Source organism: Camarhynchus parvulus, chromosome 7 (assembly GCF_901933205.1).
Source record: "Camarhynchus parvulus chromosome 7, STF_HiC, whole genome shotgun sequence".
Classification (NCBI taxonomy): Eukaryota; Metazoa; Chordata; class Aves; order Passeriformes; family Thraupidae; genus Camarhynchus; species Camarhynchus parvulus.
The window spans coordinates 21,051,034-21,077,680 of NC_044577.1; the positions used below are offsets into that span (position 1 = coordinate 21,051,034).

At 37.0% G+C, this 26,647-nt stretch overlaps 2 protein-coding genes across 3 annotated transcripts in view; one reads left to right on the forward strand and one right to left on the reverse strand.

The window, feature by feature from the left end:
• Positions 1-10,348, forward strand: part of DPP4 (dipeptidyl peptidase 4) — a 43,127-nt gene extending 32,779 nt beyond the window's left edge. For both annotated transcript variants that reach the window (XM_030952748.1, XM_030952749.1), the window contains 4 exons: positions 113-177; positions 5,228-5,300; positions 5,543-5,616; positions 6,459-10,348. In XM_030952748.1, the coding sequence (XP_030808608.1) occupies positions 113-177; positions 5,228-5,300; positions 5,543-5,616; positions 6,459-6,557 (311 nt within the window). In that variant the 3' untranslated portion in view covers positions 6,558-10,348. The remainder of the gene's footprint in view (positions 1-112; positions 178-5,227; positions 5,301-5,542; positions 5,617-6,458) is intronic.
• Positions 9,639-26,647, reverse strand: part of SLC4A10 (solute carrier family 4 member 10) — a 146,745-nt gene continuing 129,736 nt past the window's right edge. The window contains 8 exon segments of the mRNA XM_030952747.1: positions 9,639-11,905; positions 16,345-16,461; positions 18,155-18,222; positions 20,958-21,080; positions 21,708-21,881; positions 24,132-24,200; positions 25,428-25,448; positions 25,450-25,680. Of these exon segments, the coding sequence (XP_030808607.1) occupies positions 11,839-11,905; positions 16,345-16,461; positions 18,155-18,222; positions 20,958-21,080; positions 21,708-21,881; positions 24,132-24,200; positions 25,428-25,448; positions 25,450-25,680 (870 nt within the window). The 3' untranslated portion in view covers positions 9,639-11,838.

Sequence of the window (26,647 nt, forward strand, 5' to 3'; positions counted from 1 at the left end):
AAACCTGATTTCCAGTATGCATTGTTACTGCTTGTATTGATGGGTAAAATTGATGGTAGACAGACTTTAAATTAAGTAGCAGATTCTAATTTTGGGATTTTTTATATTTCAGATTCAATATACACAGAGCGATACATGGGCCTTCCTACAGAAAATGATAATCTGAAGAACTATAATGTAAGAAAGAAATCACTTTTTTTGTGTGTTGTTTCATTTCTAAACTGGTTTATTGTTCTTTAAACAGTTTAGTTCTTTCCCTGTGGGGAGAAATAAGTTTTTTTCTTCCTTCCTGCTAGAACTGTTGCATTGTGCTGTTAGAGGCTGTAGTCTCATGTGTTTGAATTTGCACAAGGCAGCTTCCTCTTGGTGAATGGTGTGGGGGTTTCTGTTGTTTGTTTGGTGTGTTGATGTTTCAGGGTTTTTTTTTTTACATTCACTTCCATTTGACTACTTTGCAGACTGTAAAATAAGCTGTAAAAACTTTTATTTTAACTACCAAGAAACAAATTTGTTTTAAAATTTATATGTTCATGAGCAAAGTATGCTTTCTCTTAAATATTTTTCACTAAAACAAATGTACTCCCATTTTTTATGAAATGTAATTTTTTTTAAATGGGTATCGTGTGAACTTCCCTGTTTTAGGAATCTGCAGGTTTTTTGCAGGGAAAGCAAAATCTTCTCAATACTAGAACACTTTGACAGGTAGGCAAATCTTTCTGTACCATGATGATATCAAATTGCTGATCAACTGAGAGCCAGCATTGTCAGGACTGAAATGTTGACCCCATCTCCATAAACAGAGGGTGTCCAAAGTTTGTTCTAAAATGACCAGTGTTTGCACAGGAGTGAGGGAATCTGCATTTGTCCTGCTGAAAGCAAATTGCACGTACATTGTTCGTCCTTGTTGCAGCGTGATTAATCTAATTGACTTGGTCTAATGTAATTTGACTTGCTCTTCCATGTGCCAGATGATTTTTGTTGCCTCAAGGGCTTTTTGCAGTCACAGGTAGCTGGGCATAGGGCAGAGCAACCAAATGTTCTGTTAGGTTTTGGGAAACTTCAGGCTGAGGTGAAAATACAGTGGCTATGGGAGAACTGTGAGGAATCTCAGGGGTACTTTGTGCCCTGGTTATTGAAATGTTTCACAGAAAACTGTTTCACAGACCAGCCATGGTGATACTGGAACCAAACATTGATGTTAGAGGAGGAAATAGAGCATTCTCTGTGCTTGGGTTGGTAAGCAGGGTAGAAGACAGGTAGCACTCTTGTGTGCATTAAAAAAGTGTCATGGGTAGAAAAAAGGGTGGGGGTTGTTGCATTGTTTTAATAGTTTGATAAAACATACAAATATATACATATATGTACTGAAACAAGTGGTTTGACATATATTTACAGTACTCTAGTGTTGTCAACTGCTCTATGAGATGTTCTGGTCAGGACTGGGGACAATGGTAGTGACTGCTGGACAACTTGGTAGTGTGTCTGTCTCCCGCTTCTAACCACTGAGCTATTGGGCCCAGCAGGAACTGACCAGCAGCCTGCAGCCTCCTGCCTGCCTTTTTCCAAATGTGTTTCTTTAAGGCAGTGGGAACAGTAGGAGGTCTGCGAGGTAGCAGTGTAAATACGAGTTCCTGTCGCTGTGCAGAACGAACGTTAACGCTCTGGGTGCACAAAGTCACTCACCAGCTTCACGGCACAGATGGCAACAGAGGACTGTTTAATCCTTTCAAGCCAGGAGTCGGATTTTCTTGGCATGGTATCCATTGCTGGCAATGGCCACGTTGAAACTGCCAGTACCAAAGAGCTAAAGGTTTCAAATGTGTTACTCAGAGGACTAATTGGGGAGAATGGTGGCTAGATGGAGGAGGAGTAATTGCCTAGATCAGATTGTCACACTTTGCTGCTGCTCCTAGAGAAAGGAAAATGCAACTTAAATCCTCGTTTGTTGTTAAAAGCTACCAATAATTTGGTACTTGGACTTTACTTTTAACCTGGAGGGTGGGGTAGCTTGAGAAGTGAGTTTGTTGTTTCATGTAGCCTCAGTGACTGTGCTGTGGGATTTTGTTATTGCTGAAGATCCTTGCTGACTTCAGTATGTTCCTGGCTCACAGCCCCTTTGATCCATGTCCCAGTCCCAATAGCCAGCCTCCTGGCCCCTTGACACTTATGAGAGCTGTTTGCTGAAATGAATGGTTTTTGAGGTGAATGCAGAATCTGTACTGAAAGCTAGTACATACAGCTGAAGCTGTTAAAGCTTGCACTGCTAACTCTGTGCTGTCAGGTTTGTGTGCTACATCATATATTCTCTATCCTGCTGCATTGCTGTAAAGCTGGCATGAAAAGTGAAAAGTTGCATAAACTGTAGTATGCACCCTGATTTAAAAGAAATGAGATGGTGTATGCACGTGCTTGGAGAAGATGAACACTGCTAGGCACATTCCTAACATGTAGAGTATTATTAATGACTGAACATATAGACTCAAGAAACTTGTTGCGGTAAGAGGGGTACATCCTGCCTTTGTATTACTGTGACATTAGGTTTTACTTTATGGAATGCAGAGAATGTGAGATGTTAGATATTGTTTGTCAGGAGTCAAGTCTGAGGGAGGACTCACGCTCCTAAGCGGGCTAATTAGGTATGTTCAGTGTCTTTTAAGGTCGTTGTAAACTATTAAAAATTAGAGCTTTGTAAAAAAGAGAAACAAGCATGGGTGGTGCTCCTAATATAATCCTAAACTGAATGGCAGAGAATCTGGTGGCCTGGAAGAAATATCCCTGATGCAAAAGACTTGAGACTGAATCAGGGCAGAGCTCTGGAGGTCAGACACAGTAGCCATGTAAAGCATACTGAAGAGACTGTTCAACTTGTGAGAACATTATTTTGCAGTTCACTCTGAATTTGATATGCTTTTGGCAAGTGTTTGAAACAGTCATAGATTTGGCAATCTTTTTCTAGCAGATTTGAAATGTTCAGTCCTTAAGAACTGCTGCATCATTAGGTTATGCAAAACAGGGTACAATTTTGTAAATATGCCATCTTGTACTGATTTGACATTTGTTCTATTATCTGAGAATATGCTAAAGGGAGAGAGACCTTCAATTTCAGCCAAACCTTAACTTGTTTGTGGAGTGCTGATAAAATGTTGACTGCTGTGTGATCTTTAGAAAAGCCAGTTACACTCAGCAGGGCCTAATTCTCAGTACTTGTTCACGTTACCTTTTCAGAGCCTTTGTCCTAGCTGTGTAACTGTAAAACAGAGGTAGTAAATAGAGGTTTTTTTTTTTGCTGTCCACTTAAGGTTTGTTCAGCTGCTGTTGCTTTGTTGTCTAACTGTGCCTACCTGAAAGTGCTCCCTATCTTGCAACCTTCTTTAAGGACACAAAGGTACTGTGTCCTTAAAGCATGTTTTAGGGAAGGGACTCTTCATGTCAAGTGTGAGTACAGCAAGTGAACTATCACCAGTGATAAAAAAGCAGAGAAAGTATCTCATATGCTTCTTCTTTCTGAAGTATTTTTACAAATAACTTTATTTTATTTAATGCCTGAAGAAGAAAAATAGTGACATCCTCTTTCTAAAACTGCTTTTGCCAAGTCAGGTTCTCAGAAGTGTAGCTTAAATCAGACTTCTGCTCACAGAAGGTTTACTTAAAACAGCATTGCTTTTCTGCAAGAAAGCCTAGCAAGGTGGTCTATCCATTTTCCCTCTGCACATGTGGGAAATTATGTACTCAAAGGATACTGGTTGTTTTGGCTTTTTCTTTTTGGTTGTCGGTGGTTTTTTTGTCTTTAATCTCACTAGGCCATTTCTTTCTCATTTGTTCTTTTGGTGAGCTGGTTTACCAGTGCTCCTCAGTGCATCAAAGTGCTTTCTCCATATTTTGGCACTCACTCTTACTCCATGATACCAAATCATCTAAATGGAAAGTATCATGCTTCCACTCTTGGTGGATTTCCATATATTGGATTTCTGGTACTCTCTAGCCTTTGTCTACCAAAAGAGGGCAACTGCAGTGTTACAGACTGGAGGGTGGGGGTTTTTTGCCCTCTCTGTTGAACTTGGTTTTTAGATTTCGTTGAATACATACAAAGAACTTACTTCATGTATGGAAGGGTTCTGGTACATCATTCTGCCATGACAAAAGAAATTTAATATTTGTACTTGCTTTAAAGATTCACGAGTGTACAAGAGACAAGGAAGTCAGAACACTTCTTGTCTTGGCAGTATAATGTATTTGACTTTTTTGGGATACTAATCCTTGTGCAAGGATACAGCCTTAGTACAAAACTAGGAAGAAAAGCAAGTCGCTAAATTCTTCTGTTCATAATTTTTTGTATTTTTTTTTTGCCAGATTAACTGGTTGTCTTATCAAGCCTAAAATGTCTTGTCCCTGTTGTTCCTCTTCTTTCTCTGCTCATGGCAGAGCACCATCCTACTCCCTTTCCTTGCCCAAATTAAAAATCTTATCTGCAATCCTCACTGTCTTCATTCTTTAGTCACGGTAGCAAGTTAGGTGAGCTAGAATGTTCTAGGGAATATGTTGTTACTATGTTTTAAATTTCTCGATTAATCATAGTTGCTGATTATTTCATCTTTTCATCACTGTATCATATTTCCATTCCCAAAATGTAGCTTGACTTCTATTTAGAGATTTAGTCTAGTGATTTCCGTTCAGGCATTTCTATTTCATATTTGGAGAGCGCATTTTTCTAAACTTCGTGTTACCCAGTTTTACTGGAGACTGAGGCAGTATTAGCTCTGGTGCCTTGCCTGCAGGTGAACCTTCTGGGGAAGATAACATGTGTAGCCTCTGCAAGATCTGCTCCTTGCTCTCACAGGGTGCACTGTTGCCATGGCAACATTTTTTTAAACTTGTCTGCAGTCAAACAGGAAACCTATGGCACACGGTGTGCTGCCGGCTACTACCACCGTGCTGGCCATGGATTGAATGTGAACCTCACTGCAGAGCTCTTCCCCTGTGCAGCCGCCTGTTCCTTGGCACCATGACCTTGGTAGCAGCTGCAGGCAGGTGTGGGGTGCTTGGAGTGTGGGCACCCTGCCCTGAATGTGTGACCGTGTCCCTTGGCACTTCTGAGGGGGGTAGGCAGGGCTCTGCTTGGTTTGAGCTGAGGGACCCCAGACAGTGTCAACACAAATCAAATTCAGCTGGTAGCAAGTCATACCCTCATAAATAGCACCTTTTTTCTTTTTTTTTCCTTTAATTTCAGAGTTCAACAGTAATGGCCAGAGCTGAAAAATTCAAGGAAGTTGAATATCTCCTTATTCATGGAACAGCAGATGGTGAGTTGCAGTTAATTAGACATTTTAGTATTACAGACAGGTTCGCAATTCTACTACTGACAAAACAAAAGCATGAAGGGGCAAGGCTGTTACATTTGCGTCAATAAAATAATACCGATTTCTGCAACTAATCTGTGTTTCAGCCAGCAGTGCTGGGGAGTCTAGTGTGTACATTGCTTTGATTTTCCCCCAGAGTATTAAAAAGCAGTTTTTGTTTACCTTTTTCCTCTTCCACTTTTCAGATAATGTTCACTTTCAGCAAGCAGCACAGATTTCCAAAGCTCTTGTTGATGCTGAAGTGGATTTTCAGGCAATGGTATGGTTCTGTTTTGTTTATTGTTATGAAAATGAGAATAATAACATAAGCCCCCTGTGGTAAGGTATAAATTCATTGCCTTCTTAAATCAAAGTTCATATAGTTGCATTTCATGTTCAGTAACTGAAATGTGAACATAAAGCACGTATTTTCTTTCTGCACAACAAAAACTGTAAAGCAACACCATCTCATATTCGATCCTTTTTACCTAATCCTTCATTTTCTTAATTTTTTTGTGTTCTCAGACAAATAACCAGTCACTTTGCATATACCTAAGTGCAATGAATACTGTCTTAGAGATAGGATAAAAGGAAAGGTTGGCTTCAGCAAAATCCCAGATAGCCTGTCCATCACATCTGGTGTTTACTGTACTTGTAAGTCAAGCAGTTATGTGCCCTTTCTTATGTTGTGCGTAGAAGTTCTCAGACTAAGGTGCAAGCTTTTCCTTTCCTACATTCTCTCAGCCCTAGAGGAGCAGTGCTAGAGAGGATGATGTATAGAAGGAGGCCAAGTGCATGGTTTTCTTTCAGCCAAACTCAAAGGACACACAGAGGGAGAGGTCAGGCACCCCTTGTAACTGCACAGTTGAATCTACCCTCCATGTGGACAAGCCACATGTTGTTTTTACACCTTCAGCATAAAAACAGAGCATGTCCCACATGCAAAGAAGGAGCTTAAGTGTCATAGCAGCTTCCTACCCCATCATGTCTTTGCCTCTATGCTGAAAGCCTCATGCTAGGATCATTTTAAATGGCTGTGCAGATTTTTATGTCTGTCATGTTTGATTTATATCATTTAGATGTAGCGGCAACTAACATTCTCTGTATTTCTCTTTCACACAGTGGTACACTGACAAAGACCATTCCATCTCCGGTCAAGCACATAAGCATATTTATACCCACATGAGCCACTTCATAAAGCAGTGTTTCTCACTGCACTAGCACCAGCATTGTGCTTGTTAATGATGGTACTTCTGCAGAAAACTCTCACATAACGTACTCTGAGCCAGTGGTACTTCTCCAGAAAACCCTCACATAATGTACTCTGAGCAAGTCTAAATCAAGATGAGACAAGAGTCAGCTCTTGGGATACCGGTGTACACAATGTAATGCTAATCTTTGTCATGATTCCTGTTGCCAAGCAACTATTGCATTTTTATTGATTGTTTAATCGGGTCTTAACATCAGCAGAATGATGTTGCAGACTTCTAGGAAGCATGGTACTTGCTAGAGTAATTACCTTCTGATATTTCAGTCTAAAAGAGGAACAATCCAGTTTGTATATTAGAGAAAGGAATGATAAAAATGTCACATCACAAAATAAAAAAATAATAATGTTTCCATCAAAAATTAAATGAACCTTGGGGTAATTTCTGTGAAAATAATGAAGAAACATTTTTGCAGAAATTCGTAAGGCTTGATAATTATTATTTTAGAAGGGTTATAAGGAATACTGCAATGTTATTATGTGAAGAATGAAATACTTTACACTGCAGTTCCTGAAGTGAGTGTGGTTGCTCTGCAATCTCTTGTATTACAGTTACAGAACTCTTGCAAGGCAAGCACATAACCAGCTTTCACCAAAGGTTTTGATGATACCTAATCAAACCAGTGCCATTGAATTTCTTTGTGTGCTATCATAAAGTACTGTTATTTTTGTTTATTTTATAGTAAAAATGGCTGCTACACTGGGAATATGCACTGCAAAATCTCCTCTGGGAACAAGAGCCCTATTTTTTTAATGTAGAAGTTGCTCATGTACTGATGAATAGGAACTGGTTCTTACACTGAAACATAAAACATTACAATGTGAACTCGCAGTCACTTACAGCAAGGGCTGGACTGTCACTCTCCTGTGAACATGCTCTTTGGCAAAACCTTACCACCTACCAGTACATATCTGCTTTTTTTACAGCACTCCAGGTAGGCTTCTCCATCTAATCTGAGGATTAGTTTTCTTAATTTTGCATAGAAAAAATGCAATCCACTTGTACTAAAAATTGTGCTGCTTTAAAATAATAAAGACATTAATTTATGAAAGGAGGTGTAGTCCATATAATTGAAAATATTGCTTCAGCGAAAAAATACTCAATTATTTTTTAATCCCATTAATTTTGAGGATGACTTACAGTGAAGCTTCTGATTTTGTGTAATGGTATCATATAATGGAGTGTGACATGATTATCTAACACTTAGCTTCTTGGTATTACATGCCAGCATCTGATTATGTCTGTATTGTGGGTTATTAGTGACATTAGGTGTGAATGTAAAAGTACTCATGCAGACAGATAAAGCATGGGTAAGAATGTTAAGACACTTGGTGCAGCTTGTCCTTAAATGAGAAAGACTCAAATAGAAAATCAGATTTTGTTTTCACAAGCTAACAATTCCTTGACTCACAAAATAAGATGGGTGGTTTTGTTCTGTTTGTTGGGATTTTTTTGAAGCATACTGGAGCTGGGTTTTACAAATACCATCTTGGGTTCAAGGGAGTAGTGGCTCTAATGTAGACTGGCACCACTATTAAAGTTCTACAGGATTACAGGCTGTCAATTATCTCCAAGAGGTTTTATCATCACATCTCTCATTCTTTTGACTCAAGGCAAAGAAACCTGTATCAGTATAAGGTAGATCCCAGCAATAGAGACAGGTTATAAGAAAAGATAATCATTATGATGTGGCTTGCGTATGCCAGGGTAAATAGTTAAGATTTATTTTAATGTTATCACTCACACTGTCATAAAAGCAAAAAAAAATATTTCTGTAATCCAAAAAACTACTTTCACCAAGCTCTCATTAGATAAGTGCAAGAATTAGTATAATCAAAGAAACATTTAAAAAAATCAGTGAAACTAGAAATCATATGGTCTAAGTCTTTCACTAAGATGCAATTCTTTACATCTGACCTATGTTAATGATTCTGGCATCTCACTGGCAAACTCCTCTGTACTCTCAATACCTCAGTCTTTTCTAACTGTCTTACCTGGGAGGCATTACATAATGCAATGCTAATTATCTTACTTTGTCTGGAAAGCAACTTCTAAGATATGCTGCTAATGGACAATGATACAACTTTCAAAACAAAAGAAAACTTCATTGCTATAGTAAGTGTCTTAATTAACATCAATTCAGTGTCTAATTTTTCACTGTGGTAGAACTCCCTCAGCTCCAAAAATAATAGGATGATAGAGCTGCTTCAGGGAACTGACAACTTGCTTGAACTGCATGAGCACAGGTAAATAACTAAAACTGAGGCCACAGAAAATATCTAGCTCATTTCATTAATGTCCAAAGCTAGAAGTCAGTTGTGCCTGAATTATTGCAACATGCTAGTCAGTTGCACATCTACCAATTACGGGTTTTCTCTGTATTTTTTCCTATGTGAAATGGATGTTTTAAGTTTGTTGCACAATACACTTCATGTAGAATCCTAAGAGAAGCAGCAGAAGTTTGAGGTGTCACTGTTACCATTCTTAGGCTAGGAGACTTTTAGTCTTTGGTTTAATAATTGGTAAAGAAGCTCAAAAGGGATTTAGTGAGATGGAGTCAATACAGTACGTAGTACTGCGATTCATGGCCTTAAATTTTTCGGTAGCAGAAACTTACTGTTCTGAGAAGAGCAGAAGCGTTTTAAATTGTATGACCTTACCTATCGATCTCTAAAAAGATCCAACTACTCCTGCTTTGTCTGCATCATCTCTCTCAGGAGGAAGGGGGACCAGCTCATGAGTAGTAGATTGGAGCTTTGTTCCCATTCTGTTCCTGGGACAGAGAGCTCTGAGCTGTCCCCAGTGTCACACTTACTGTCCTTGGTCAGACCAAATACATCACCACCACCTCCACCCAGGGAGCAACACTCACAGCCTTGCATGTTTCTGTGAGATTCCACTTGAAAAGAGAGCCATGCTGGGCTCTACCGCTCATTAATTTGTGAAGCCTATTCAGGTCAGGTAGACATTTCAAATATTGCATGGTATTGTAAACCTCTTCTGGGTTTTGCAGTAGAAAAAATAAAATTGAAAATTAGTTAGGATAAATATTTATTTTCACATAACATATCTTAATTGTGAAAAACACAATAGTCTATTCACATGTACACATAAACTTTTGTAATAAATTACATCCAAGAAGTTGAGTAATTTTGAGCAGGAATATGAAATTAGAAGTAAATATAGCACTACATCTGCTTTACATTGTGTGTGATTTCAGAACGTTAAGATTAACATTGGAAAAGCACTTAAATTCACGCAAAACCAGAGTGTTTTAAAATAAAACCACTCTGAAATACTGAACAGAAATACAGAATGCCATTGAATACACTGATTTCTTAATATTCTAAGAGTTGGTCAAGTGAAGCTAATACATTTTGATTGTATACATTATCTGTAACAAAGTCAGCAACATGTTAAAACACCATCAGGCTGCTTTCAGGACAAACCAGTATTGAGCTTCTATACTAACCTTAAAACAATTGGAATCTTACAATTTATCATCAAGTACACAAAACAAAGCATTTAACCTTAATGTATCAGCATTTTTCCTAAATTTACACATACAAAACATTGAATTAGATGTGAATTCTGCTTTGCGTCCATTAGATTTTTTTTCTCCATAAAAATGGCTTTTAATGGGCTTTGATAATGCTAAGGTAAATTTAGAACAGTGACCCTATTAAGTTTGCAGCAAAATGCAATTATTTATGGCTAAAGTATTAAAACATACACACACACAAAAAACCATTGGAATACTTTAAATGTGCTGAATGGGAAAACTTGTTCATGAGGTGTATAGAAAATTTGCATATTTGGGAAAGCTGGGGAATGTTAGAGCCCTATGGATGAGTTCTTATGAAGATTGCAAGACTACAATTCTTATTTTTAGGATTCAAAGTTACAGCATAATACTGAGAGTTAGCTTTCATTTTAATAATTTAAAAATTTATCTTAAAAAATTTAAAAATCAGTGATTTCCAAATAACACAATAAAACTTCAGCTCCACATCCCTATTCATTCAATACCTAATCTCGCAGTCTTTTACACAAAAGAACAGCTTGAAGGATCAGGCAGTAACAAAATCCATTACAAAAAATGTAATAGCCTTAAAGCCACATTTTACTTTGCAATGTTGTTTTTATCTTTTAATTGATATGTACTTGATGGAATAATAAAGAGCTGTAACAAAACAACAGCAGGATACCCATTTAATTATTATACACAATCTCTGAAACTAAGAGGTTTACAGTTGTTAGTGGAGAGAAGACTATATAAATATGTCCTTTATGTGGCTGAATTTTAGGCAATAAAGAGGAAGATCATTGGGCAGGTGATAAAACTGCATGTGGGGTATAGTTTGTATCTACAAAATTTTCCCTATTATAAAATAATGGATTGATTAGTGACAAAATGCATTTGTTTGGCCTACCATGGCAACATTCATACAATACAAGATACGGTAATCACAAATCGCATTTTAAGAAATACTGTACCCATGTTTCACATCAAAGGATGTGGTGGTGTTCTTTAGCTAAGGTGAGAAAATGCTTTAATATATAATTTTATATATATATATATATATATATATATAGGACTATGTTCCAGTTACATACAAATTTTAATATTAAATACACTGTATTAAATCAAGGAAAACTTCACAAATACAGAATCTGACCCTGCAATTCACTTTGCAAAACTGAATCCATGACTTCAAATGGACAGATTAAGGAGGAAAGTATTATCCTTGTTAGTTTGTTCACAGGGTCAGATCAGTTGTTATTTTATAAACTTCTTAATGTTTGCTCGTCAGTTTGGGTCTCTTGAAATCATTTACTAGTTAAGTGATTAAAAAAAAAAATTGGAACAAAGGTTTTCAAGTTCATCTTGAATCAAGATTATTAAGTATTCTCACACAGAAAAAGTAGCAAAATACAGTACAAACCTATTAACAGGAAAGTTGAATTTGAAAGAAAATTTGCTTCTTACATTTCTGATACAAGTACTGATAAATGGCCAAGATCAGCAACGAACACAAAGATTTTTTGCATTGGCTACTGCAGACATTTACATTGATACTAGACAAGGTAGACAAGGTGGAATGAGACAAGTATTGCACTACATTACCTGTGCTAGTTTGAGATGAAAGACAAAAGTTACAAGGTAAATAATTTATATTTAGTGGTTGTGGCACTCCTTTAATTCGTTTGTAAAAAATTACTTGAAGAGCAAGTCATAGACAAGTCTCCCGGTCAACACCTTTCCCTGAGTCAGCTTTCTTCTCTTTTCTGATTTCAGCACTAGGAAACGAAAGGGGAAAAAAAAAATAGAGTTACGGTAGCACTGTCACACACTCAACTATATATATATAATCTACCTGAAAACCAACATTGCACAGATACTTTTATTTTTCATGCTTCATGGCACAAACTGGGAAAGCAGGTGAAAATTTCTGTGCTGAATGGTGTAGAAGACATCAGGCAGCATTTTAGTGATAAGGTAGGTAAAGAACTTAAGATGTACAGACAGCCAGCATGCAAGCAAACATAGCCACTTATTTTTACTTTTTTGGCAAATACAACTTAATTTACTAAATAATGGTAATGGTATAGTTCTCAGACAATACCAGGGCATTCTTAAACGGAACAAACAAGAGGTCACAATAAGTATTTCTTGTCTCTAAACTGTATTCTATTGTTCAACTATACATTTAGGAGGAGTGTTTCTCTAGAGAACTAGAGTAGTGCAAGCCAATATCCAACAAATATTTGGCTTTCAGTCTTGATTGGGGAGAGCAGAAGTCTGGGGAGGATGGGGAGAGACAATATTCCCCATGTGGAGTGTAATACATACTTCCTCATAAGGAAATAAATAAAAAAAAAAGCCTGAAAGATCAGACACAAGCTGTATCATTCAGAACACTAAACGAGAGTTCAAATTTGGATTCAGCTTTTTTTTTTTCCCCAGTTAAAACAATGTTGATTTGCCTACAGAAAGCAATATACGTGCAAAGCAGATGATTTTTTGTGTGAGTGTCCTAATTTACAACAGCGTAAATAAATAAAGAGTCATGTTCTTCCAATGAGTCTCAATCACAGCATGAAAATGCAAAGAGGCTTCCACAACACAGGCAAATCAAGCCTTCAACAAAGAGTGGCAGGGTATCTAAAGAAAACCAGATGGTTCTGAGAACAAACCTGTAGCAAGCACATAACCTACCAGGTTTCATGGGAATAATTCCTTAACTAGAATGAATGAGAAATAGGCTGAGTTACGCAAGGCTTAAAGAAAGCAAGATCAAGTCTCAAATTCTTACGGCGATTCATGCACAATTCTACAACCATTTGACATTTTTCTTCACGTAAAAATTGCTTTAAGATACAATTCAGTTCAGCCAAAGCTTACTTCTATGCCTATGGCAGCTTCCAGAGGTGTTAATGGAAATAGCTAAAGAATACCAACTTCTGCCACTTCAACTGCCAAATCTGTCACCTTCTGTAGAACAGTGATAGAATTGGGTACGTTACACTTTCTGCACACAAAGGGTATGCAAATTCCAGGGGGGGTGAATTGAAAGTGCAGCAGTACAGCAGGCAGGGAGTTACCTGTGCTTAGTAAAAGCAAACACTGAGGTGTTGTGTGCCTTACAGTCTACATTATTTCCACGTTTTAGGTGCCTCTGTGATACCAGGAAAGTCTTCCTTCTATTTAGGATTCGCATCTCTGAGCAGCTCCTGCAGATGTGGGCCTTAATGCCTTGAGAAATTTGAAAAAAAAAGGACAAGTCCAGTCTATTTCCAGTAAAACATGTCACTGGTGGATCTGTAAAGGGGTTGGAGCTCTCTTCCTCCCTGCCAAGGGAGTAGCCTAACACGCCTGAGCAGGAAGGTCTGGGATGTGGGATTTTCCTACCTTCAGGTGGAAAAGGAAACTCACTCATATCATCTACAAAGTGTCAGATGCATCTTTCTCCAGTACTTTAAAAGACCAGCTAAGACCAGTCTATCTCCTGTCCATGGTCAGATGTGCATATGCTTTGAAATTGGTCTCTGAAGGGCTTAATACTGTGAGCAAAGACAGAGGAATGTTTATTTATATGTACCAAAGAGGGCTGTGCTTCAGATAAGTGCCTTGGTGTTCCACTCTACCAAGAAAGGCTCAAAGGCAGACCTTTAGGTCCCTGAGAATTTCAGTGATAAAAAAACAAAGGTTGGAAAATTGTAGAGTTCAGGTGCCTCTATGGCTAGGCAACTTGACTGAATCCCTTCTAAGTCCTCTCTTTAGACAGGTAAAAGCATTCAGGAGCCTGGGATGTAAGAGCTCTCTCACACTATGCTACTTCACAGAATCAGCGCCAGGGCACATTTGTGATAGAAATTATCCATGCATCATACTGGGAAGTCATTTGTATAAACCCTTCCTGTCTAAAATCTCTTTTTGTAGATGATCTTAGTTTATAATTGGCCAAGTCAACTCAGCATTTAATTACTATGAGTAACTTCTTGTTAATTGGTCAATGCCTTGCATAACAGGCATTACATAAAATCATAGTATACTATCATAATTTAATTATCCCCATTTAATAATGTTTTGAGATATAAGGAAGCAGAACTGACAGCAGAAAGGGAATACAAAATGTTATGTAGTTGAACTTCACAAAGCACCAGCAAAATTTATTTCAAATGAGATTTTTTTCCCTCTCTATGATAAGGTACCCTTCACTGCAGAAATTGTTAATTTAATACTGCTGATCTTGATCAGTTGCAAAAATTATCTTACAACTGCTACCATTCCAAGCTTTTTTTTCCCCTCACAAATTACCTAGGATTGAATTATATCCTTATTTAATGATACATGCATTATGTTCTATAATATTTTTGTAGTTCTGTCCCTAATATGACTTAAGATTAAAGTAGCTTATGGCTTTGCTTATCAGAAAAAAAATCTTTCAGGGTTAAAGCTTGTTGAATCTACTTCTCTCTCAGAATCTGAGACAAGCTAGAGCACCTGAAAATGCAGGATTTCAGAGTCTTTAAGACTGTTTGTTTACAATAGGACACTCATATCTAAAACCAGAAAAACCTTTTCTCCTGAGTGTTTGTTTTCAAGAGCAAAGATACAAGAACAAATTGAAAATTAGATCTTTAGAAAATTATTTTCTATTTCATTAGTTTCTGTTTCACTGCAGTTTAAAGGGCAAATCTCTTATCTGAGCCACAATCTATGTGGATGCTCTTTGTTCAGAGGGTCATCTTTACATCATCTGTCGTACCACCAAAGAAAGCAACATCCACCAGGAAAAGTAAAACTCCTCTGTACCCAGGGGCTGTGAATGTACCACATCAGGTTCTTCTCTTTCTCCAGGCTTTCACAGCCTGGACAGCAGAGGCACTTGGCATAAGAAAACCCTCCAGTAGATCCTCCTCCCATGCACCACACTGATTTCAGTGACATGATCCTTTTCAGTCCATGTGTTAGGTGAAAGGCAAACAAGAACTAGGCTATTTTGACTCTCAGTGAAATATCAACAAAATGACCACTTTAGTGGGCTGCTCCATGGGTGCCTGAAATGAAGGTTCTCTGGTCATCAACTGCTCAGTCTTGTCTATGCAGTGCAGGGAAAGGAACAACTCTGAAAGGCAGCATGCCATTTTAGGGTAACAAAATTAAAAAACACTATCAGTACAAGTGTTCTCTTACTGCATCTGTTCACCTTGACACAATGACTAGCTATTTCAAACATGGGCTTTTGAAAAGTATATTTAGAAATGGGCAGAATATAATTCCGCATTTTAAAAAAGATGACTAGGAATAAATGCAGTTTGACATTTGATACACTACACTATTTAAATACACAATTTTAAATACTGACCAAATTTCAAATTCTAATACTTGGGACTTTAATGAAGACATTTTACATTCTTATTTGAAATTTCTTCTCATCCTGTCTCCCCAAAAACTACACTAAGTCAACTCATTTGGGTTCCAAGGTGACACCATTTTGAATTGGAAGACACAATCAAGGAAAAGGTTGGGGTTGGGGTCTTACCTTTGGGGAATCAGCTTCTAGAGTGATTAGGAAGGGGAGCTTATGACAGAAGTGTGATACAAAACAATTAAATAGAAAATAGTTACATTTTAAATTTATGGAAGCAGAGGAAAAAATTCTCTTAGAAAATCACAATGTGCTTGAATTTGATATTTTCTTATTCCTGTCGTAACTCCATAGCACAGATAAAATAATGTGTCTTCATTTTACTGGACTAAAATCTAAAATTATTTAACTGTTTTGAGTACAAGTGAAGTAGGCAGAAAAATGTAAAGAAATAATGCAATCATAAAATTATTTTCACTCCAAATATTATTAGATTGCATTCAGAGTACTGGGTTCTTCATACAGCTATTTCCAGGGCAGTGATGATCACTTCTTTTTCAAGAGGAAAGAACAAAAGCAAGCAGAAGAAATGCAATATCCAGGTGGAGGCTGGTGGTTCATTACACAAGCATCAGGCATGCTCAGCTTCATTTTCCACTGGAACATAACTAAGTACCATGCAAATATTTTTGATTTATGTTTTTAAATTAATAGTGAATTTGTGTTTTGAGCTCAGAATATTATGACTGGACATAAGAAATAAAACTGCAAAATGCTAAAAATCTTTCTAATCCCTGGTAAAATATTATAATATTGGTTTGACATCAATATATAAAGTATAATGAAGTTTAAAAAAATTAAGACCTTTTAGAAGGAAAGCTTGACTCCTTATCTTTTGCATTCTCTGAGGATATCAACAATGTCTTCCACACAGCAGTTTTTGCCATTTCATCAGAAATGTTTATCACAGATGGGTCATCTCTAGACAAGAATGAAAGTAAATACACAATAAAACAATCAGCAATCAGTCTTGTTACTTATTAACTCAATAAAAGTCCTTGAAAACTGATAGTGATGACAATATTTAAGTGCAGTGTAAGTTAAGAGACTATGTTAAACTTCAGAAGTCCTGAACAATTACTTAAATATTCTTTCAGAACATCTTAGCACTTTTAAAGTATTTTCTTCCTTCAACAGCAATTAATCACAGTAACATCAATAAAATTTATCACTACCAACTAATAAACAAGAGAAAAATAAAGAAGTGTGAAATTAACTATTGCCCAAGATCTCACAGCATGAAAGTGGCATCACTGGATTAAACACGATCCCAAAAAGTCCTACTTATGCTCTGAAACTCCACCTACTTCTAAAACTCTTTTAAAAGCAATCAAAATCCTTAACAAAATAAAATATTCAAGAGTGCTTAAATATTTTTTAATATTTAATTTAATAGAGCTAATAAAAATTCCCCAATTAAACAAATCAGTTGTATTAAGTAGCACTTTGTAGCCATTATGCTCTTTGCTTTACCTGGACAGCTCCAAACATGTATTTATACACTTAAGAATAAAAAAGTCTTAAATGTTTTAAGGGGTTGCCTGTACATTATTCCTGACTTCATGGTTACTTGGCATTCAGTAAACCCTCAGTAAACCCTCAGTAAACTTGCTGTTTGTTTTGGGGAACCACTTTAATCACCAGTATCTTGACTCTTGCTTTTAGCTACAGGACTGCAACCCTTACAGTACAGAGTCAGGTATTACCCAGGCAACTCTACCAACGACCACACACAATGGAGACCAATAGAGATCACAGTGCAAGATAAATTAAGCTACATACTGCTAATATAAATTACAACAAGAAGGTATGGACAAAACAAGAAAAGAACCAGACTATTAGTAGTATGAAGAGTCAAAAGGAATAGGCTGGGATTTTTCAGAGACACAAATTACAAATCTCCTGATTTGCATTAGGAGACATTATGGTAACTTTGTGTTAAAATGTTAGAGAGAAGGCCACTCAAAGATGATGTTTCTAAACTCACATTCATGCAGAGGTTACCGTCACCAGATATTTCGGATCTTTTATTAAGAATTTATTTCTGAAACCTTTAAATTATATTCATTCCTTATGGGCTGGCAACATATATTATTACTATCTATAACATAGATGTTCATGCTTTTTTAGTTGTGTCAACCCTGCATTATGCTTTATCTACCCGGGACAGCTCTTGATTCACTCATTATCTTACATAACAGGATTGAATCAGAATGTTTTACAGTGTAATACTGTAAGAACCTAGTTTTTCTGCAGCGTTTTCAAAATCTTTCCTGGATCCATGCTTGCATCAGGGTGAAGGGTTTGACCTGCTCTACATCTTCCTTTTGCACTGTGCATGTCAGAAGCCAAAGTTCATTGTGAACAGTCTAATCCTGCAGTCCTGTCCAATGGAAGCTTTCTGACTAGTGTGTCTTTTTCCTAGGGAATGTGAGATCGTGTGGAAAGGCTGGAAAAGGGCTGACCTTGTTAAATGCTGTAGTGTGTGGTTCAGTTCATCTATCAGTACCAAACAAACATTCTCCTGATATTCAGTAAGAATTATGAATAAATATTGTGGCATTTTTACTTTATTTAATTGCAACTCACCTAAAAGAGGAAAGGTATATTTTACCTGTAATGTCCTTCTAGTGGTAACTGAACAGTCCCTTCCTCTTCCATTGCTAACATACTTTGCTCTTCCTGGAACAAAGGAATTTAGACATGTGACAGGATATGAAATTGTGAAAGGTGAAATTTCTGTACTTTAATCATCTTTTCATTTTCTTTAAGTATTTATTTGAAGTTCTTAAAGTGAGACACTTTTCAACTTTTACTTAAATAGTTGACATTTAAAACCTTCTATTTTAAAAGTTGTATCTTCACTTAATGGTATTTTCCAATGCCAAATAGAGCATTGTTTTATAACAATAAAGAGGAGAATTACTAACAGTGAGTGAACAACTGTCTGGTGAATTTTAAATAACACTGATAACAGGATATATGCTTTGATGTTTACATGCAAAAGTTAGGGAAGATGATTTAAGTTTGTACACACAGTTTTAATATTGATAATACTGATTTTAATACTGGTTTTTCAGTGAAAGGTAGTGAAACAAGAGACCCAAAATTAGTTTTCACTTGAAGAGAATTAGGAGATAAATCTACCAAAAACCATATGTAAAGGAATTACAAATTTAGCAAATCTGCCTTGGCAGAAGGGGGGAAGAATAGAGCAGCTCTCAAGTGCCACGCCCTGCCTGCAAGAACAAAGGAAAACAACCTCCAGAAGAGGATTCCCAATGTCCACACCCCTGGTCAGGATAAGCACAGCTGGGGGGTTAACAAGCCTTGGCAGGAAGGTGACCATCAAATCCTGCTCTAAATTGTTGCAGTGTGTGTGTGAGCCCGACAGACACCCAGAGACCTCCACAGCTTCCTTCTCTTTATAGCAGCTTTCCTTTGTAACAGTTTTCACCAGTGCCTGTCTGAAAGCATGGGTTGGCTAAAAAAGAGAGTTTATCATTTTCAGGCAGATCACCAAAGGCCCACGTGCATCACAAACACTGGTTTTTGGTATTAGCAGCAAGAGCCAGTACAGTCTTCCAAAACAATAGAATTTAAGTTCTCTCTGCTCAGAAATTTGTTTCTTCAATGCTTCATTATTTTAACTATTTCAAAAGTCACAATATTTTTTTTCTTCAAATGTGAAAGTTCTTTGTTCATTCTTGTCTCAGAAAGACTTAATTGATTAACATCAAAGTGGCTTCCAAAGGAGGTCTGTGAGGAGAAGGCACGTATCATATCCACTATAAATGTACAAAGCCCCGAAAAACACATGGCCTAAAAATATAAAAACAACTTAAGTGATGAAATTAGGATCCAATCAAGTAAGTTTCAGATCCTGTCAACTACACTTCTGAATATTCTTGTGGGTAGAATACTTCTATTTTTAAAAGCTGTGTGATAGCAACTCTCCAATTAATTCCTTAGGCTACATGTCAGAAGTTTTTTATTACTAGTTAATTTTGTCATTTCCAGGCTTCACAGCTTCATAAGTTTTTGACAGTTGAACAGTTTTAATAATAGCTCTAAATATTTAGAAATGCCAAAATATGTAAAAATAACCTCTCAAAATAGACAGTGAATGAAATAAAGTAACACCAGTAGATTTTCCCAGTTTTGTTTTCTGATGCCATCCTATCAAGCAAGGGAAGGAAAGTGACATATAAGCAAAACATAAGTATAACAAGGAATTCTTTCCAATAACCAGACCCACATGAGGAGAGCTACCTTGGTTACTTCTGGTTACTCTGAATTGTGATGACAACAGACACCGTGATGAAACATCTCTCTGGTCTGCTTTGATTCAAGGCAGAAAACAATGATTCACATAATTTTAATTTCAGCCTGGTAGTTTTACAGGCACATACTAAATAGTAAATAATCATCTGCATTTTTCTTATAGGTAAAATCTTTTCTCCAAAATATATTCCATGACAGTATGTTGAATGTGTCAAGGAAATCAAAGGTGAGAGTTACCAGGTTACAGATGAGGCAGGGAGTTGTCAAAGGTCACAGAAGAAACAATCCTAAAGGCAGAGTAATCTAGTTTGTGTAGTTACCCATTCAAATTATTAGCTCATGTTCTGTTTCTGCAAATAAAGCTACTAATGGGAACCCTTAACACACTCATTTCACTGGTCTTGGATCATGTCTCAGGGCATTCTTAAGGATAATTTTCAAGTTGATAAGGAATTATCTGAAAAGAATATTCTTTGAAATAGATGAGGAGTCCAGATCTGAAGCAGCCACCTGGGTGGTAATGCCACAAGATGTGAGTCTGAGCATTTGGTTAACGGGGTTAGCAGGGTTACTGATCTTTTCATTACAAAATGAATTGTTTCTGCAGTAGCAGAAGGACAGCTCTGGCCCAGAGTGTAACTGGGACACTGCACAGGGTCATGACATTGCTGAGCAAGGGCACGGAGCGATGCCTTGTGCCCTGTGTAAGGCTCAGAGACAGCTGGGACATCCACAGGCCTTAAAATCTGCACTTCCTTCCTCAGCATCTCCTGCAGGGATGAGACCCAGCCCAGTGCAGCATCCAAGTGCCCCAGGGCTAGGATCTGAGGGCTTTCCTACAGGCATAAGTTCATCTCTGCACACCATCTGAGTGGGTCTCAGAAGCAATCCCCAGGAGTACTGTGGATAATATTTTATATGACAGTATGGCAGCCTAAGAATCTACACAATCACCTAAGCCTATCAGATTTGTAACCTTAAAAGCACTTATGCAAAATATGACAATGTTACACTTAGATACTTTCAACAAATCTGCTTGGTACGTGGAATGTGCCTTACAGAATTTTCTCTACATGTCTAGAGGAGAAATTGATAAATTGCTACAGACAAAGAAACCTGAAACCATGACCCACCTCTTTCTCAGCATCTTCCAGTTTCTTTTTCTTGCTCTCAGGCATCAGATCATCTAACCAACTGAGCTCCCGCTTGGTAAAAAAGAAATCCATGAGTTTTCGGACAAATACCAAAGCTAGGACCTGAAAAGATATTAATTCAAAAAATTAGGAAATTAAACAAGTAAAACAGACAAATAGACTTGTAGAGGAATTCTTTCGCAAGTGACCAGTTTGGAGCTAGAATTTTATCCTTTAGTTTGAATAAGCTAACAGCTGCTATTCCTTTGCTCAAATGAAGTATGGTTTGAAGCATAACAATCACTGAGGTCAGCAAATATGTTCTATTTTCTATTATCATCAGAGAAATCACTTAAGCAGCAGACCACTGTTATTTATCCCAAGACACAGAACTGTTAGGGTCCTCAGTTCAGTAAGCAGTCTTCCTTAATAAGTGAATGTTTTCTGTAACAGGATTTAGTAATATTCCTTAAATAAAAAATTTCAAATAAATTTTAGTATTTTTTCTTTGAAAGAAAAATTTTCCCTAAGAAAATATAAGTTGGGATATCCACACATTGGATATGTGACTTTTAACAAAGCAGAGGTTAAATGTCAATTTTTTCACTACTTAATACATTATAAATTTTCCTTGAACACAGAATCAATGCAATATTATAGTTAACTGTCCAAAAATATATTTTTTTTCAATAATAATTATCCACAAGTGAAAATAATTATGTATTTTTAGAGGAAATAAAAAAATCATACCATCATAGGAAAGACAATGGCAGCTCTTGAAACCTTTATAATCCAGAGAAGCACAAGACAACTCAGCTGAATTATAGTGAAGAGATGGACCTTTCTAAGAGGAACATGCCTTAGATAAATAAAATCTGGCTGGTGCTTTGCAGGCATCCAGAATAACTTTATCCTGTCAAAAAGCTGAAAGAGAAAATTTTACACGTTTGGATCAAAATGAGGTGTAGGATCATCTATGCTGGCATTCACACACTGCCTCAGAGATCCTGAATATCCAAAGAATCTGTCTTGTTATTCTAAAGGCAAGAACTACATAATTTCAGCAGCACAGAAGAGAGTCCCTCGGTAACAACCATAAAGCTTTAATCTAGACTAGTCCAGCAGTGGCAAAGGACTTGTCTTCTCACCCACTGAGCCACCAGAGTACGAATGAGAAATGTGTCACTTAAGCAGAGTTTAATTACTTGGTTAGTCATACTTCAATGCCTTTCCATTTGAATACACATGTGCCTCCCTAGGTTGTATTGCAGATGTACTGAGACACTGAACTCTGCTGAATTACATTCTATCCATTCTATACTGCAGGAAATACCCTGTTCATTGGATGTTACACACATTGTCACTACACTGGGATGTTACACACAGAGGTGTTTACTTTGAAATCATGAACTCTTAACATCAGGCAAAGCCAGACTCCAGAGTGGTCTTGCATCAATTGTGACTCCAACTGAATGGAAGCTGGTTGATCCTGTTGGGCATGTGCACTATCACACTTCTTTCCTAATACATCCTAGACTCCTTTGTCAACAACTGAGCTCTGCCTCCTTTGGCACATAAAAGGCTGCTCATGGAGGGACCTCTGCTGTCTTTTATTTCCTGCAAATGAACAATTTTTCTTTTACTTCACCAGACACTTTATCCCAGGCTGTTTTCTTCTCCATATTTCACTTTATTCACAAAACCAGAAACAGAAAATGGAAAAAAAAAAAAGAAAATGAAAAAAAAAAAAAAAAAGGGAATGAATGCCAGAAAGCTGCTAGGAATGTATGTGAGAGGTTCCTATTTTTCAGGCCTATTTGGCTCCATACTGACCCGAGACATTTATGTCATGGCACAGTGATTATGGTGATACACCAATTCTTCCTGCATGGATGAGCCATATTATATTCACACAGCCTTCAGCAATGTCAAGTTTTGGATATTTTTATTGAGCATGTGCAAACTGCATTTTTTTAAAGGCTTATAATTTAGTCAGATTTGAGTGTATTCCTTTTTCACAGAAACAGCAAAAAGCACATCCTCCCACAAAAGCCATCTTATCAAATCTCTATTCCTTATCCCAGCATGGGGGAGGAAGATAAGGAGGGGTATGCTATCACTTTTCCAAGTAAAGATAGCCAGATTTCAGCATGTCTTAAAAACACTCCTCAATAGTGTAGTGTCCTCTCTCATACTCCGGTTCTGAGAAACAGCTGAACCATATTAAATTGAAATTATTTAAACCTCAGTAAAAGCCAAACTACACTTCTGAGAATATCAACCCAAAGAATAAGAGATAGGCAAAGTTATAAAAGAAGAGTCTCTGAATAGAGACCACCAGTCAAAAAAAAAAAATCTCAGTTTTGCCTATAAATGGAGGTAAGCTGCAATCAAATGTAATGAAAAAAAATCAGAAATTTTCTTTGCTTTTTGTATTTGACCTTTTGCACAGTGTAACTTGTGTTTTCACTGTGTGGTTGTTCTTTCTCAGTTGTCTCGGAAGGTATGTCGATGCCTCATGGGCTATAGGATTGGACACTGTGCCATTTCATGCTGCAGTCAGCCAGGAGAAAAAGAGCACAGCACAACCCCAACCTGAGTGCTGGAATGCCAGCTTTCTGCCAGCTACTCCCACCTGAGGCCACTGCAGGAATGCTGCCCTTCCACTAGACTTGACCCTTCACCCCTGAAGTGCTTGCAGCAGCTCCCCCTCCCTGCCTGGAGTGTTTATCTGCATAGGAAAGACCTTCAAAATTTCACTTCTGTTAGTTTTAGGGCAAGTTAGCCCTAAAGGCAAAGTTCAAGATTAAGTGTAGCACTGCAAAGGAACTTGAAAAGGCAGCATGCAAGCAAGAGAATGGGCAGGCAGCAGAGAGGGAAGAGCCCCTGTTAGTTATTACTCAGTTTTTAGGCTCAGCAAAATTCTCTTGATAACAAGAGAGAACAGAAAAATCAACACCCAAAATATAGGGGAAAAAATGGAGCACATGGCCTAAAGGGAATATTCTATTTATAGAGAATCCAGTTTCCTTTTAAGTAGTCACTTTCAAAAATTTAAGGTTGGCAACATTCCTTTAGGATTATACACAAAAGCTAATACAATATATAAGAAGAACAGCAATATTTTTTATAGAAAGCATCATCAATAACACACTCATCATAAATCCATTTTACCTGAATTCCCTTTAGAGATGAAGCGCCCATGTAAAGAAACACTCCATAAAGCACTGGCATAGGAATAAACTGCACAAACAAGCAGAGAAAGAGAAGAGCATATTAAATACTACTTAACAATTTTAAATGCTTCTAGAAAGACATTCAAAACAGTTGAAATACAAAGTGCCATATGCCTGCATTAATCAGACAAGTTGTAAATTCAGAGTCACTCAATTATAAATTAATAATGTTTCTCAGAGTACAAAGCAAAAGAAGAATCTGGCTCTGTAGTTTTATTTTCCTCTCATGGCCAGTTATTACAATATACTTAATTCCCTATTAATACAATTAACAGAACTACACAAAAAAAATTAAAGCCTTAATTTATACTTAAATTCTTTACTTTAAAGACAGCTCAGAAAAATGTTCAAGAGACACAAAATACTTCTTACTGCTAAAAGTAATATTTTGTGCTATAAACATTTAAAAATGGGTGAATGATTCTATGGAATGATTTTTAAAGAGACTATTTAAATGTTCAGGTTCACAGCAGAAACTGTGTAGGCAAATGGGTATGTCCATAGAATCTGTTAGAAATACTAAATACACAAAATGCATGTTCTGTGTGTTTTCAAAGTGAAGGCATTATCATATACTTAATAAAATACTGCTGGGAAGTACAATTTCTAAGGGCTTGTTGCCCTCACTGTGACAATATTCAAGACTAAGTTCTGGTTTTATTAAAGCCAGTGCCAAAAAATCTCACTGATTTCACAGAGACCAGATAGTTCTTTAAAAAGTATTACATATATACAAGGTATTATATATGACTGTAAGTAGACACCCTTTTTCAGGACACTGGTGAGCTGTCTTGAGTATGCAGGAAGCATGAGATAATTTTTCTGTTCATTTCCAAGAAACAAACCATAGAACTTCTCTTGCAACTGTGAAAATATTTTTAAATTACTTGGAAACCACAAAATGTTTTTAAATTATCTAAATAAATTTTAAATTGGTATAATGAGACTGTTTCATGGTAATTTGCCATGGGCCCAAAGTACTGACAAAGTGTGAATACAGCTCAATGGCAGAATTCCCTTTGACTTCAGTCAGACCAGATTTTCATTACAAGGTTTTTATTTTAAAAATGCTAGGCACTTTATTAAGCAAAATTAGAATTCCTTTAAACTCTCATTGTGTAACATTATGCTGGTTAGTAATGTGCCTGGAAAGAGCATTCATTAGATATTACAGTAACAACAGTGAAATGTTCAGTGCAGTATTCTTTACCTTTCCCTTACTTCCCCAAATTACCTTTAGAATACTTGTCAAAAACGACAGATGAGCCCATAAGGATAAATATCATGAGCCCTGTGACTCTTTGCTCCCGGATTCCAAGAAATTTTGGCTGCTCCCCTGGAGCGGAGCACTCTGATTCCAGTTTTAAGCTGTTCACATGGGAAATGGAGAGGACAGTGGCTGCAACAAACCAGGGCAATCCCATAATCGAGCACACACCAAGCATCACTGCCACCATGAGTAGGTCGAGGTGGTATCCACATCCTTTCTGTTAAGAAAAGTAAGGATGGAAAGAAGATGTAAAATGACATCTGAATTAAGGAGAACGCTCCTGGCAGGCATTCCTAATGAACAGCTAGAGACAATTGAAAATTTGAGATTTGTAGGAAAAATAGAGCTTCCTTCTATGTGTTATCCAGGCTGGGTCAGTAGGGATGCAGACTGATTATCTCAGGGGAATTCAGAGTGGTTCACACTCAGTGTTCAATGTCACTGGACTCCTTCCAGTTACAAGTGTACCACAAATCCACTCTACAGTGGGCACCAAACAGCTTTCCTGCTTATAAAATGTATACTGGTGAGACACTGGAAAATACATACATTTTCTGTTTTAACTAAGTCTCCTCTGTGGATAACAGTGAGCAGAACATCCAGCTGCCAGCTGCGCTGCCAGCTTCCCACTGCACTAATCTTAGTAGAGCTCCCATCCATTCTTACAAAGAGGTGGAAAAGTATGTCTTTTTATTGGTCCCTACATAAAAATCCACAACATTTGCAAAGTCAGTTTATGCTAGAAGGGGCCATAAAACCACAGTGTTCCTTCTAAAGTTTTTTAAGATGGTAAGCATATGATATATATTTTCAGTAACCTACTTTCAATCTTAGATAAGAGCAGATAGCTAGAAAATAAGATACATTAAATTAAAATATAAAATCTATTAAATTTAAACATTAAAATAAATTTTAAAAATTAAAATATAAAAACTGCTTTATTGGTTTCCTTATTCAAACATAGCATCATAATATCCATAGGAAAAGTCAATATAAAACCTTTGGGTTTGGATCACTTCTGTAGTGGTCAAATGCTACATAAATTTACCAACAGGTGGATAATGGTTTGCTTTCAAGCATAAAACCCTTTGGTCGATTCTTAGATAAGTTTAAAACCCTCCAATGACTAACTTAGCTTGAAAAAGAAAAATGCATCAAGCTTGGTTCTATAGATATCTGCTACC